The 16,403-nt window shown below is 40.8% G+C and overlaps 1 protein-coding gene across 5 annotated transcripts in view; it reads right to left on the reverse strand.

Moving 5' to 3' along the window:
* Nucleotides 1-2,281: 2,281 nt before the first annotated feature.
* The window catches only part of METTL15 (methyltransferase 15, mitochondrial 12S rRNA N4-cytidine), an 87,859-nt gene continuing 73,737 nt past the window's right edge, over nt 2,282-16,403 (reverse strand). For 4 of the 5 annotated variants that reach the window (XM_083599661.1, XM_083599658.1, XM_083599662.1 and 1 more), the window contains 3 exons: nt 14,681-14,859; nt 2,884-3,678; nt 2,282-2,443 (listed from right to left, as the gene is read on the reverse strand). In XM_083599661.1, the coding sequence (XP_083455787.1) occupies nt 3,233-3,678; nt 14,681-14,859 (625 nt within the window). In that variant the 3' untranslated portion in view covers nt 2,282-2,443; nt 2,884-3,232. The remainder of the gene's footprint in view (nt 2,444-2,883; nt 3,679-14,680; nt 14,860-16,403) is intronic. The other variant, XM_083599659.1, reaches the window with a different exon arrangement.

Below are 16,403 nucleotides of genomic sequence, written 5' to 3' on the forward strand. Positions count from 1 at the left end.
CTTTGCCAGGAATAGCACAGTAAGTCATCCCACCTTCCTAGTTCTTCCCCTTTGTCCAGTGCATCTATGGCTACCTGGGGACAGGACATACACAATGGAGCAGAAATTACTCCTCCCTCCTTCTAGCATGAGGAAGGAATCCTGGGAAGAAGCCTACTTTGCCACCCTAATAATAATAATAATTTATTTCTTGTATCCTAACCATCTGGCTGGGTTGCCCCAGCCACTCTGGGTGGCTTCCAACAAAGCATCATCATCATCATCATTTTATTTATACCCCGGCTCAGTTTCCACAGTCGCTCTGGGCGGCTTACAGCATAAAAGAGCAGTATGATCAAAAATCCCCCACTATGTTGATCATATTGCCTATGTATTATATCTACGATTGACCTTTTTACACCAAATATATGGTATCTGTAGAATAAAGTAAAAACTTAAAAGATTAGGGCTTTTCTGGAAGAAATATAAAAGAATGCTAGACTCTCCTCTCGAAGACAAAGAATAGCATTTGAATGGCTTGGAGCTCTATCAAGTAGTAGCTGGGAAACAGGCCAAAAGAGTCACTTTCTGTCTCACTCTCTGAGTCATATAAGAAAAAGGGCCAAGAATCCAGGGGGATCATTTGATCAAGCTAGATATGGAAAGGAAGAAGACAACATGGAGTGAGCCATCAGGATATAAGGGCCCTCTGAGCCCAATAACAAAGCACGCTGCAAGAGATTTATAGGATTGGGAGTCCATCACAAGTTCAACCCTGGCATGTCAAGTGCTGAGAGAGAGATATGCCTGTTTCTGATAAGTATGCATCCTACTAGCCTTACTGTGCTAGATAGTGACGTATTTTATTGATTTTCTTCTTGTAAACGTGCTATGCTCAAACGTCAAAAAATTGACTGGGCGGGAGGCAATTATCTAGGATGTTCCATCGTCTCCCAATCACTGAATCACCCCTTTCCCTATATTCTTTGTTCCATAAGCCTTTCCTACTCACCCAGCTCCTACAATCCTTGTCTGCTTTTCACTTTCCCCCCTGAGGTTCTGGCACACCTGCATTCCTACTATCATATTATCTATACAAATGGTCAAGGATTTGCTCTCCTTCCTCTTGGAAGCTGCAATAGGATCTCTACCCATCCTTTAGAAAACCATGAATCTTGTCTGCTTATAGACACAACATGATAAATTGCTTAAATCTCTCGAGTGCGCTCCATGTTCCCTTCCTTCATGAAAGATGCTTACGCTCCCAGTCAGAGAAAGACTGATCAATGCAATTCTTCAAATTAGCTCTCATAACGTGTATTGTCATTCTGATGAAATTATCGCTACGCGAGGAAGAAGTGGAGCTCCTTTCCTCGACCATTAATAAGTTAAACAACACCAGTCCTACTGCAGATTCTTGGATCCTCCTGAAAACTCCATCCTAGAAATTGCCTATCTATTCATTTTCGGTGAAAAACGTTATTAATGTAGACTAAGTTCACAACAGATCCTACACATTCCTTATTAGGAAAAATGGGAATAACTTGACTCTTTATTACAAAAGGGCGAAGTAAAAATAATGATTTTTCATTTTTATTGTATTTGTCCAGGGGCAGAGGGAAGAGATTAGATCATCAGGCAAAATCAATCAGAAACATCTGCTGTGTTTTGGAACACATCACTAATCATTTTAGGTGGGAAAGCTATGCTGCTTACTACAAGCATGTCACTTTGGGATAACCATCCCTGAAAAATGTATGGCAGTGTGTGCCTTCAGCGGCTCAGGCATGGACCTGCTAACCTGTAGGCCCCCTAACCTGGAAAAAACCTGGACATGCAAGCTGATAATTCTCTTAGGTGGCATCTGATTTTTCTGAATACTCCATGCAAAGTGGAAACAAAGCACTGCTTAGGGCAGTAAGCTCTCTACTGACTTGGAACCCAGCCAAGAGTGCCCACACTTGTCATCCTTTGGAATTGCATATTAATACAGTGGTACCTCTGGTTACATACTTAATTCGTTCTGGAGGTCCGTTCTTAAACTGAAACTGTTCTTAACCTGAAGCACCACTTTAGCTAATGGGGCCTCCCGCTGCTGCCACGGCACGATTTCTGTTCTCATCCTGAAGCAAAGTTCTTAATCAGAGGTATTATTTCTGGGTTAGCGGAGTCAGTAACCTGAAGCGTATGTAACCGGAGGTACCACTGTACCAAAATGCTGGAAGATGGTACATTTGAGATTTTCACTAACTTACAGGGAAGTTGCATAGATGGTGGTAGTAACAAGGAAGAGTGCTTTTAGGATTTGCAGTGGATTCTTTTAGAATCATATTGTTAGGTTTCTGGTTCAGCACATGCCATTCCCTACTGGTCCATTTGGATGCATCAAAAAACCACAGCTTGACTTGTTTAACACTCTGAATTTTAGCTGACTCATTAACCCTAATTTGTTTATTAACCCCTTCTCATAGATTATTGTCAGGGAACTGACATCGGAGCGAGAGGCGGAGGCAAGGCTCCCAAGCGATGCTGGAGAAGAGCCCAGCAGGGAGAGAGGCAACTCATTGGCTGGGGAAGGAAATCAACGTAACACCAGGGATAAAGGGGGGCAGATGGGGGAATCGGCGAGGGGGCTCCAGGACTCCTCGCCGGAGACCAGCAGGGAGAGCACGGGTCCTCCGCTACCCACACCCACCCTGCGCAGAAGACTTCCGCGCAGGGAAAGTAGGCGTAGACTTGGCGTCAAGGAACTTCTTTGCTGGAAGAAGTTCAAGAAACGCCCACTGACGGATTCTGCTAGCGACTGAAACAGCCACGAAGTGAAGGGCTGTCCAGACAGAAAAGGTTTAACCAGGCAACCTAGCCAGGAGTGGTGGCAACTTACGCACGAGCAACCCCTATAACCATTACAATTATAAATGCAATTTACAATAAAAACATATATAAAAATGAATACAGCTACATAGCACATGGCTGTGCATTTGCTGTTATAGGGGAAAGTAGGCATATTTAAAATATATGTACCTGTATTTTAGATATTATTGAATATTATCATGGTGAGTTATATACAAACTAACATAATTCTTGTCCTTTAATCTGTATATGTGAAAGATAGTTTTCTGTAGCAATGCAGAAAAAAGGTTGTTTAGTCATGTGGCGTTCCCTTCTTTGGCATTCTGATTTAATTAGTGAAGTAGGAACAATGTGCGGCTAACTTTTAAAAATGCTACAGATTTGCTGTTTAAAAAAATGTTTACATCTTAATAGCTGCTCTTAGCTTTGCTGAGCGTCCTCTTGGATTGTCTTTAATATCCTTAGCTTGGGGAGTGACCACTTTCTTCTGTATTGAGGTCCATCTTGAGTTAGAAGTTCCACTGGACAATTCATTCTCCTCCTCATTCTCTGAAGAATTCTTCTCCACTTGCCTGATCTTCTGCCTGACACTGAGATTGAATTTTTCTGATATATCTATTCCATGAAGAAACCGCTTGATGATACGATCTTCTAACGAATGGAAAGAAATTGCTACAAGTCGCCCCCCTGGTTTTAGAAACTTCTCGGCTGCCTTTAGCCCCGCAAATAGTTCGTGCAGCTCATTGTTGACAAATATGCGCAAGGCTTGGAACGTTTTGGTAGCAACATGCGTTGGTCTGTGAAGCAAGTCTTTTCGAGCATACAAAGCTGCGTCTGGGAAAGCACCTGTTATGAATAAAAGAGAATGAATTAAATGATTACTCTTCAGTAGCAATGAACTCCCAAATGATCCTTCTCTACTCCCCTGTATTTTTACTCTTAACTATATTAGTGATAGAATTTGTAAATGCTGATTTTTAATGGTACTTTTCAACATTTTAGAAGTCTCATGGCCAGAAGTTAGCGGCCTCTGAATCCTGCAGGTTAATCAAATGTCTTTGGCCAATATAGAAGAAGAAGAAGAAGAAGAAGAAGAAGAAGAAGAAGAAGAAGAAGAAGAAGAAGAGTAGTTTGGATTTGATATCCCGCCTTTCACTCCCTTTAAGGAGTCTCAAAGCGGCTAACATTCTCCTTTCCCTTCCTCCCCCACAACAAACACTCTGTGAGGTGAGTGGGGCTAAGAGAGTTCAAAGAAGTGTGACTGGCCCAAGGTCACCCAGCAGCTGCATGTGGAGGCGCGGAGGCGCGAACCCGGTTCCCCAGATTACGAGACTACCGCTCTTAACCACTACACCACACTGGCTCTCATAAAAATGCCATCCTTATTTCCACCATTTCTAATCAATGTTAGTGTTACTGGGGCAAACTGATAAGTGGTCAGAACTGTGAAGATTTTTTTTGGGGGGGGGGGTAATTTTCTTAGTATATAGAATTAGGAGATATACTAATAACTTTACTTATTCCCACATAGCACTGTCAATAAATAAACATTGACATCAAAATGTTTTTCTCATATTTCTACACATACATGAGTTAGAAGGACCTAATTCAATATTTTTTGCCCTACTGGAAGACTGAACTCATCAGGCTGTTAGGCAGCCTCCTCTGTCCTATCTGGCATCCTACAGAGTCCATTCAGTGTCAGCTGATGTTCAAGTTTTCTTATGTACGAATATGGAGAATTGATATTACAATCTATTCGTAAGTGAAATATAAACAGATGTTCTGTTTGCATACAAATATTCCCCCCTAAATACTGCCACAATTGTCTTTGTTCATCTTTAAACTATCACTTGCTTCCCATCATCATGGTTCAATTGACAAAAAATCAGGTATTTTGATTTGTCTAAACTGACAAGTATGGTAACATTTTCAAAATGTAGATTCAGGTAGGTAGCCGTGTTGGTCTGACGCAGTCAAAATAAATAAATAAATAAGTAAGTAAGTAAATTGTCCAGTAGCACCTTAGAGACCAACTAAGTTTGTTCTGGGTATAAGCTTTCGTGTGCATGCACACTTCTTCAGATACACTGAAACAGAAGTCACCAGACCCTTATATATAGTGGGAGGGTGGGGTTTTTCTCAGAAGGGTAGTAGGAGATGGCTGATTGACTCAATGGGTATGGTAAACCTATGGACGACTGTTGACTGCAATTAGTCCTACGGGAAAAAGCAAGGGATAGTATGCAGATGACCAAACACTGCTTTAGCATGTGTAGTGAGACAAGAATCCAATATCTCTATTCAGACCAGGTCATTTGTCAACAGGTGTGCACGCACACGAAAGCTTATACCCAGAACAAATTTAAGTTGGTCTCTAAGGTGCTACTGGACAATTTTTTAATTTTCAGTATATGTGAGGCAAAATATTTAAAACCCATATTGCATCGGGCTGTGGCAATCCAAGTTTTTGCACTGCAATAGTGTATTAATTTCTATAATAATGCCATGTTTGGAGGTAAGAGAAAACATAGTAAGCACTCCCTGCCCTTCTCACTGCTATTCATCTAATTCCAGTTGCTGCAACATTAGAATCTGCTTCCTACATTGTTCTGCCACATTGCCTGTTAAGCATCCACACTGCCGCCTCACATCTTTGGAACCAGCAGGGCTGCAGCATGGCTGCTTGAAATGCAGTCTAACCAACCCATAATGGAAGCAGACTTGAACATCACTGCAGCTGTAAAGCCACAATCCCGCAGAAACCATTTCCAATGGCAGCCATGAATCTGAAATAATGTTTAAATTGGTTAAAGGAGCTATAAAATGATGTCCCCTGATCCACGGGTTACGTATTCACCAAAGGTGGTGGCTGTAATCCAGCAGAGCAAATGAACCACATCTGCACAAACAGAGGGATTGCTTTCTTCTTATTTTTTTGGCAAAGCAACCCATCCCATCCCACCCACCACATCACACACCACTTTGAAATCAGGGGAATGATGGATCTTCAGTCACTCTGCCTTCCAGACTATCCTCTCTGCCCCTTTGGCTCCACAGAATGGATCCTAGGCATTTACATGAAAGCATGTATTGTCATCTTCCACTTGCCTACAAGTTAAAAGCAAATGGAAGAATCAGCTAGGAACTTTTTTTTTGGGTTAACACACATTATTTATGATCTTGGATGTATTTATGGCATCCAGTCTCTTATTTTATGTACTTGGATAGAATAAAGAAACAGACAAAAGGAAAATTCAGCACACTGTGTATAGAAGGCCGACACCTGAGCCAAGCAAAGAGATCTGGGAAAAAAGATATATGGCAAGACATATGTCTCCCCATGTTGAATAAATCTAAAAATATACCTTCATTTATAGGTTAAATACTTCATCTTAATGAAAAAAGCAATTCTTCCATATACTGTAAAGCTCACTGTGGTAAGCACTTAAATGAGTAACTATAAACAGTATCAGTGTGGTCAATGCTCTTATGGTATTCTTTGATAAAGATGAAACAATGTGCTTAAAAACTGAATACGAAGGGAAATCTCTCCTCTATGCACGTCCCTTGTTCCTTAAGAAGAAAATTGTGAAGTCATGCCCTCACAAGCAAGGAACCACTCCTGGGTCTCTCTCTACTTGTGGCCTTCCTAGAAACATCCAGCTGACTACTCATGTAAACTACTCATGTAAACAGAATACTAAACTAGATGGGTCCTTGGTTTGATCCACCAGGGTTCTTATGCATTTTGCCTGGCTTGGCAATTCCCATAGGGAAGGAATTGCTTCCTCTCACCTCCTTTGGGGCAGCCTAGTTAACATCAAACCTATCCATTCTGAGGGAAATCAGCCCTGAGTGCTCACTGAAAGGACAGATCCTGAAGCTGAGACTCCAATACCTTGGCCACATCATGAGAAGAGAAGATTCCCTGGAAAAGACCCTGGTGATGGGAAAGATTGAGGGCACAAGGAGAAGGGGACGACAGAGGACGAGATGGTTGGATAGTGTTCTTGAAGCTACTAACATGAGTTTGACCAAACTGCGGGAGGCAGTGGAAGACAGGAGTGCCTGGAGTGCTCTGGTCCATGGGGTCACAAAGAGTCGGACATGACTAAACGACTAAACAATAACAACAAAGTTAACATTACCTCTCATCAAGAACATAATCAGTATTGAATTTCATCTGCCCTTAAATTTGAATTACTGAACTGGCAGGTCCAACAACAGATAAAACATCTACAAGGAAAGAACATGCTCTATATCTTGGATCCAGAATAGCTGTTCTACAAATGGTTGTCACTGAAGCTTTTTCGCAGCAAACTGAGCAATGCATGCCCCATGGTGGTCTGCAGAGCTGATGGGGATGACATCTAGATTAGCCACCCTGAGCAAGCAAATGAAAAGTCAAGGTACAATTTATTCTTATGAACGAACAGAGTGACTGTGGCAGAAAGCTCATGAAAAATTAGATCTTTCTCAGGTAGTCATCTGGACCATCAAGGACGAGATGATGACCACTCGGTGGCTTGCTGTTACCAATCTACCAGGCGCTTAGTGGATTGAACTGCTCATGCTTGTTTCAACTTAAACACCAGAGCTTAGGAAGAGTCCATAGATGTACCTTTCACATTTTCTTGTTTAGTTTTGTTGGATATTTCTCAATATTTATGTAGCCTGGGGAGGTATACAAAAGAAGCTGATCATGTGCATACTCAACCCTTGTCCTTCCAAGTTTTCATGAACAGCTAGAGGCAGACTAGCTGAGTGAGTGGAAGGGTGCTTAATGATGTGGTTCCTGTAAACTTAAAACAGGCTTCTTCAAACACTTTTGAAGCAGCTCCCTCTTGGTTCTACCATGTAGGATAAATTCCAGCTGGACTCAAACATTCCATCCCTGAGAAAGGTGCTCAGGTTTTAGGAGGCCTTTCTATATTTTCCATATTTAGGCCTTTCAGTTCTAGATGTGGATTTTCTGTTTCTATTTTCTATTTAGGCCTAATATTGGAATGGAAACAGCCCCAGTCTCAATGACTGATGACCTTTGCCAAGAAGTACATACCTATCAGTTGTACTAGATCTGTCAGCAGCTTTAAATACCATGATATCCATCTGAATTGCTTAGCAAAAGTGGGATTTTGCTTTAAAATGTTGATTACATTTTGATCCCGGACAGTTGACTGCAAAAGGTGGTGGTGGGAGAACTCTTCTCAACACATTACCCATTGGCCTCTGGCTTCCCCTCAGGTTCCATCTTACATGAAACCATTCAGAGATTTAGAGAAAAGTGTCACCAATATGCAGATGATGCACAGTTCTCTCTTCTTTCCATCTATAGATACTATTGCCATTGTAAATAAGTGCCCGGGACAGTAATGGACTGGATGTGGGCTACCAAACTGAAGTCTAGTCTAGACAAGACAGGTCTCATGGGTCCATAAGATTGTTGATCCATGAATAATGATTTAATTAGTGTTCGTTGGGATTTTACTTCCCTTAAGAACACAAAATGTTCTCAATGGAATGCTTTTGCTCACCTTAGGTTGCTGCACCAAATATTCCCATTCCTGGAGATTGTCGATTGGCTATGGGAATATCTTTCTTAGTTACATCATATCTAGACTACTGGAATGCAGCCTATCTAGGTTGCCTTTGAAAAAATATCCATAAACTTACAACTGGTCCAGAATATGACAGCCGCATTTGTTAATGGGAGATACCTATCACAAGGATCTGCACTGGCTTCTAGTTTGTTTCGGTCCCCAATTCAAAATTCTATTAATGACCTGTAAAGCCATGTATGATTTGGGCCAGTATATCTGAAGAACTACTTTTTCTTGTATGAACCTACTTGCTTTATTAAGATCATCATCATAGGTTCTCATATCCTTATACATATTATCCTTCTGACTGTGACCAGGGAGACCTCATTGTAGTCATGCCAAGGTTCCAGAATTCCCTTCCTAGGAAACCTTGTCTTGGCATTTTGGTGGCTGGCAAAGATCATCCTTCTTAGAAAAGCCTCTGGCTAAGATGCTTTTTATGCTACAAAGATGTAGTGTCGGTTGTAATCATCATCTTCTGCTGCTTTTACAAGGACGTTTTTATAGATTATGCTTTAGCTCACTGCTTTATGCCCCTTAAGTTTTGTAATGTTTGTTTAATGTTTCATTGTTTTAATAATGATGTTGTAAGCTGTCTTGACTATTCTTAGGAAAAGTAGGTACAAAAATTTTAAATAAATATGTTTATCTCTGCTGGGGTCTGCCAAGAGAAAAAACAACAGAAAAAAATTAGTAGTGTATTCCTTCTATCCTGTTTTAATTGGACTAGCCCAGCCAGGAAGAGATGTATGTTATTTCATTCTTAATCATTTAAATGGAGGAACATTTGTGGATCCGGGGGGTGGGGGGAATCCATCATGTTCTGACCTTTCCACAAAAAAGAATTGCCAATGGAAGAAAAATCTTGCTTGGTAACAGGCTTTACTACGGATAATAATAGAACAAAATTTGTATGGGAAGCATGCAAAATAGATTTCATTCATAAAAAAAACCATGCTTCTGGCAAGATGAATGATTTAAAATCCCAAGGAGAGAAATTATCCTTTTTTAGTTTTGGGATACCCTGATGTTGCTTACACTATTGAAAATCTAATAGATTCACATGTTAAAATGCATTGAAACTTTAAGCTTCAGAATGAAATTAGCAACGTGCAGTGCCTGCCAATGGGCAGCATTCAAGTCCCCTGTGAGACAGAGTGTGTGGCAGACTTCAAAAATTAATTCTGAGCGGGCACCTGTTTACAGGAATTTCCTGTTGGATCTGAATCACATTTAATAAGTTTCAATGACGCAGCTTATGTCCTTTTGTCTAGGCTTTCTTAATAAATGTGGATGTATATCATATATCCATCTGAAACTCAAGCAATATTACATATTTCAAGACATTAGTTAAGTGTCTGTGAACTTGGATAGATCTGGATAAACTAGATTTACCTACCAAGATTCTTTTTAATTGCCTTTTTGGCCCATAAACTTATGTTCTCATCAAGAGAATCTTAAAGGCTTACATAATCTTACTTGTCTGTGAACAAGTCACAAATCTAAATGAAAGCAAGTGGAAAAAAGTCACGAAAGCTATCAGGTAACAAGGAACACCAGCCACCAAAAGAAAAGATCAGAAGGAGTTGAGGGAAGAACAGGGCCAGTCCTACCATTAGGCGGAGTGAGACAATTGCCTCAGGCAGCAGTTACTAGGGGGCAGTTACCTGAGCCCCCTGGCCATTTCCCTCTGTGTCACTGTGGCATCATACACCCCCCCCCCAAAAAAAACTAGCCTGCTGCACTCAGATATACTGGCAGACATATTTCATTGTCAGAAGTGAAGTAAGATTCAACTGCTAGTCCAGTCAGCTTCTGTACATGGAATGAGGAGACTATTTTGCCCTTTGCCTTAGGCAGTAAAATGTCTTGGTTTGGCCCTGGGGAAGAATACAATAGGTACACTGAGATGTCCAATCTTTTTGTATCATTAGACAACACCTAGACGTTAGCAGATGTATCAGGGCTCATGACTACGACTTGCAAATGAGTAAGATAAAAGACTGTGTCACTAGTCCAGCACAGTAGTTTAGTAGTGACTACTACCCATCTTACATAACCTGACTAATGCTTACAAAGGGACGACCTTCCCTTCCACAGGAACAAAGAAAAACAAAATGCAAAACAACTGAGCAATAGCAATAAAGATAAAGAAATCCTGGAGGGCCTGCAGTGCTGAGATTTATGCCTTTGTAAAAGGCCCATCTGCCCTTGTTTTCGATGTAGGTTTGGAGTGCTGTCTGTACTGCCCAAAGCGGTGGCAGCACCACACAGACAGACAGAGGGGGCCTGGCAACTCATAACATCTGGGATTGACTACTAGCATGCACTGTATAGGGGGCTGCTCCTGAAGACCTGTCAGAGCCTTCAGTTGGTTCAAAAATAAAAATGCATCTGCTCGGCATTGGGGTGGCATGGGTTATGTCAAACAATCTCGTCCCAATTCTGAAATGACATCAATGAATTCCTGTGTGTTTTGAGTGCAATTCAGAGTGATGGCGTTTACCTAGATAGCCCTATATTTGGGAGAGAGATTTCTCAAGCCCTGTTTGTGCTTTGAATGTACAGTGGTACCTTGGGTTACATACGCTTCAGGTTACATACGCTTCAGGTTACACACTCCACTAAGCCAGAAATATTACCTCGGGTTAAGAACTTTGCTTCAGGATGAGAACAGAAATTGTGCTCCGGCGGTGCCGCGGCAGCAGGAGGTCCCATTAGGTAAAGTGGTGCTTCAGGTTAAGAACCATTTCAGGTTAAGAATGGACTTCCCAAACGAATAAAGTACTTAACCCGAGGTACCACTGTATATGGTAGGATTCTTCACTGAGTCCTCCTGCTTGGGGAGTAACTGGAATGCTCTCTCCCTCCCTTCACAATGCCTGATGCCTACAGCCATTACCTCTCAGGGACAGGTAAAAACTTTTTATCCAACCAGGCATTTTATAATTCTGTATACAGTTGTATCTTGGTTGTCGAACGCCCTGGAACTCGGACATTTTGGCTCCCAAATGCTGCAAACCCAGAAGTGATTGTTCCGGTTTGCAAATGTTCTTTTGGAACCCGAACGTCCGGCAGGGCCAATCAGAAGCTGCGATTTAGTTTCCAAACGTTTTGGAAGTCGAACGGACTTCTGGAACAGATTCTGTTTGACTTCCAAGGTATGACTGTATTGCTGTTTTCAGTACTGGAACTTTACTGCAACTGTTTTACCTTCTCTGTGCAGTCTCTAGCTTTTGCATTTATATATGTGTGCATGGGGGGTATGGTTTCTACTGTCATTTTTTCAAAGCCACTTCAAACAATTCTGAAAAGGTGGTGTACAAATCTATTTAATAATAATACACAGCAACATCACAGGTCTTTCCATTAGCCCTTTGAATGTAGAGATGAGTTAAAGTTTTACAAGAGAGTTTGCTTCATGTATAAGCACAGAATCAAGCATTAAAAGTTTAAGGGACAAGTTGCCTCCTATTCTGTGATAAATGATCAACCAGCAGATGGCAATGTCCATTCTCCAGTAGCTTTGGAATGCCCAAGTTCCTATAGTCTCTGCACCTTGACAGCCAATAAAAGGTTTACTCTTGGCATCATCCCTGCCATTTCATCACAACTAGCTGCTCAGACCATTGTTGGGGCAAACATAACCCATCAAGGGTAATTGTAAAGGTATTTGTCTGGACAGGTACTTTGTGCTCTGGGAAGGGGAAATGTATTTTATGTATTACGTTTATATTTCAATGAAAAACCTTTAGAATGCCCTCAGTGTAAAGTGGCATATATCCAAAGTATTCTGCAAATGGCGCTTGCTCTGTATTGTCCTGCCCCAGGGATGATGAAAAGGTTCAGAAAATATTTTAGCTATCTGGCCAAAAAGTTTGATCTTATGCTGGCAGAACTTTTTCCTGCTTCTTTGCAGAGAATTTATTTATATTGACAATTTATATACTGCTTAACTACAGTTGTCACTAAGTGGTGTACTCAGTACAGACAAAAAATAAATTAAAACTATAAAATCGCAATACAGTTAAAATGCCTACTGGAATAAAAAAGTAGGCACTTGAAGTTCAACAGGATGAGGCCCATAATACCTGAATGCACAGCTCCTAATGGGTACCAGTTGTGCATTTGAGCCATCGGAGACCACTAACAATGACTCCTCCAAAGACCTTAATGACCAGGCAGAGTAACATATCAAAGGGGAGAGGTAAACGTTACAGTTTACCAGGATGGTTTGAACATATTACAATTGAAATTTATGAAGTCTCTATGGCCATTCCTTAAACGGTGGATGAGTTATAGTAAGGGTAGCACTGCAAACATGGCCCCTGTAAAATTTAAGAGGTCTTTTACTGAATCTTGTGAATCATTGTTCTTGCTGTATCAGAGTTGTCACAGTCATGTAACTGTGGACTTAGGAAAAGGCTTAAAGGCAATCTATACCGTCTGACAGATCATCTATACCACCAAGCATCCTCAAAATTTAACAATTCTAATTATTCACTTTGGTTTGCTCACTGCAATGTGTAACCTTCCAGATAAAACTGTATTGACCACCTGATAGAAACTATAGCGAAGAACTTCTATCCTGGGAGACAAAGACAAAACAGCTTTCTCTAGGAGCCAAAGTGCAGTGGCATACATGTGCTGTGTGCAAAAAATCTACCGTTGGCACCTTCACTTACAAGAACCTGAACTAGCACAGGTGAGAAAGTTACTGCCAGAAACCCTAGAAAGCTGTTGCCAGTCAGTGTAGACTGGGCTTGATGGATCAATGGTTTGATTCAGTAAAAGGCAGCTTCATATATTCATTCACAACACTCCTAGGAACATGATGATGGCTGAATTTAGCAAACTATCACATGTTCATGTGATGCCTTCTTTGGCCAAATGATACAAAAATGAGAGTGTTCACTCACTCAACTCATTAAAAACTTGCACAGTGAAATAGTTGAAAGAAAGGCTTATAGAGTAAATTTTAAAAATCAGCATAAATGAGAAGTTCATTTTTTAAAAATGCAGCAAGATGTTAAAAAACAGAAAGTCTTGGTTAAAGGTTTTTCATGTGGCACCATGAAAAACAAAGATGGCGCCAGGCAAACCTCTCTGGGAAAGTAATTCCAAGGCAAGGTACCAGAACTGAAAAGGACTTGTCTTTGATCAACAGCCACTTTACTTAAGATAGTGGAGGGACTTTGAATCAGTACTCTCAGACCCACCTTAAAAGTCCAGGCAGATTTAAGGAGGAGCAGATGGTCCTTTAGGAATCTGGAAGGTTTCTGGAAACAGCTGCCAAGATTGCATGCCTCAATAAGCCCTCCCAAATTCACCTTGTTAGCATCGGTGAAATATTTCATTACTCTGAGCAGTACCTGTCAACCTAGCAGTTTGAAAGCACACTAGTGCAAATAGATACATAGGCATCGCTGTGGCGGGAAGGTAAATGGTGTTTCCGTCACAGTGTTCTGTTGTGCCAGAAGCGGTTCAGTCATGCTGGTCACATGACCTGGAAAGCTGTCTGTGCACAAATGCCAGCTCCCTCAGTCTGAAAAACAAGATGAGTGTCGAAACCCCATAGTCACTTTTGACTGGACTTAATTGTCCAGGGGTCCTTTACTTTTTAAAATCAATAATGTCTACCTGTGTGTGCAATGGAAATACACTTGGGCAACAGGATTTCTGTTTTCTCCCCTCTCCAGCCTCTCTTACCCGCCCCCCATCTGCTCTGCTGGGTCATCCAATCCTTCAGGGTATATTTTTGGGTGTGCAGATGGCTGCAGTGGGGAGCAGAAAATGAGGAAGACTCAGTGCTTATGCCATGTTGGACCGCACCCTATTTCTACCGAATAGAGAAATCAGCTAGTAGACCGTTATTTCACTAGATGGGCAATTGCTTCTTCTTCCTTCGCAACTACATCCAATTGTGTGAAATTAAGACAGAAGCTTTGTTGTTTCGGGTAACTGAACGCTTCTCAACAATAGCGATAAAACAGATCCTTTGTTTTTGTCATCCAGGGTTTCACCTTGGTAGGCAAAATTAAAAACGTCTCCGTGTAAAGTCTATTATTAAACTAATCAGCATCCAACATTATAAAAAAGATAGAGCATATGGAAAAATAGCTGACATCAGAGCAGGATAGACAGGATTAGATCTTGCATGATTTCAAGTACAAATAGATCCCTCTGGGACTTAGTGGATTAATATTTTCTCTCTCTCAGACACTGCTCGGAATTAATGAGGGTACCTGCAACAATGCTGGCAAGCTGCTGAGTCCTGGTGATGGGGTAGATGCTGCGTGCCTGAACAACTGCTGAAGCTATTTTCTTGGCGTGCCTCTCCTCCCCGTATGTTCTCAGGATGGACGCAAGTGCCTGTTGATCTAAAGCATTCACAACATCAGCAGCGGTGGGCATGTCAGGATACCTACGCACAAGAACAGCCAATTAGTTCACTGACGTCAGCTTTCATTGACAAGGGGTGAAGCTTCACAGCATTGAGACATAAAGTCAAACACACATTCACTGCATGCAAGTGCTTCTGAGATTTCTCAATAAGAGGCAGAGATCATTTTAAAGCAGAAATAGCTCCTATCTTGTAAATCACCTCTTATTAATTCACATGGAGGCTTTCTCCCTCCAACCCTACCTCCTAACATTAATTAGCTATAAAGAGTAGTTGAGATGCCTTTTATCATAAACTTTAACATTATAGCAGTAGCTCAAATAAAATTCGAAAGACAAAACACTGCTAAGGCTGCCTTGGCTTGTATAATGCCAGGAGATGAACTCATTTTACAAGCAGATATTTTTCCAAGACATCACATTGCTTGATCTATTTCCTGATAAAAAAAAGAGAACCTTAATCTCTGTGACCTTTTCCCTCACATCTGGTGTTATGAAAAATGATCTTCTGTGAGGTATTTAACGATCACTTAAAGGTCTCTCAATTCAGAAATGGTCTCTCTTTTAGAAGAAAGGTAGTAGAAATGATCAGCCTGGATAACACACCCAGAACATAAGGGAGAAACCAGCATTTCTTTCATTTGCCTTTTTGGAATGATGTGAGGGATTTTATGTACCAGCAGCAGCAGAGACTGATTCAGAGTCCTGTGTGCTCATCACAGGCAAGGGATTTTGTTATAAACATTAGACCACCCAAATCCACAAGTAACAGTACAATCAGGTTGTACCATAGTACAAACTTAAGCGAGATTTATTGACCTGAACCAATGTGACAATTTAGACACCAGAAAAACGTTGTGAGGCAAAGAAGTTTGTGTGCTTTAAGATTTTTCCCCAGCACTGTTCCAAAATGCGGGGGGCAGGGAGGATCTTCAGAATTATAGATCTCCCAGAAACTGCAAAGTTAGGAGACCATTGAATCAAAAATTATTATTTGTATTGCTTCTTTATTTGGATTATTTCATTTTACCTCATTAAAAAAAAACCAACCACACACACACTGTGTTATCAAATTTCAACAGGACTAAAGCATATTTCTTTATTTCTTTTGGCGGTCAGGGGTTGATTGTGCTTTGAGTGACAGGAAATCTGTCAAGCCCCTTAGCAATCTCATTTAATGGTTAATCATTCTTAAGAGAAATATACATGACTGATTTCAAGTGTAATTTATACGGATCTTGGCTTAGGTTATGCTTTTCCTGGCTATATTAATTTGCATTTTTAATACCACGGACACTCTGATGATTTTTATATACAGAGCTTCTGGAAATATTTTTTGACTAAAATTTTTAAAAGTGGTCTCTAATGTATTCATTCATTCTATCTGCTCTATCAATCTGTGCATCAGACACCAAAGTTCTGCCAGTACTGAAGCCATCGGAATTGTACTAGCTCATTACCATTGTAAACTATAGATGTTCCACTTGGCTCATCTAACAGTAGGCTCAATGCAATACTGATTCTAGAATACTTTTTAATGAAGTGTATTTATTGTTGAAGACACTT

Source organism: Podarcis filfolensis (assembly GCF_964270895.1).
Source record: "Podarcis filfolensis genome assembly, chromosome: 1".
Lineage (NCBI taxonomy): Eukaryota > Metazoa > Chordata > Lepidosauria > Squamata > Lacertidae > Podarcis > Podarcis filfolensis.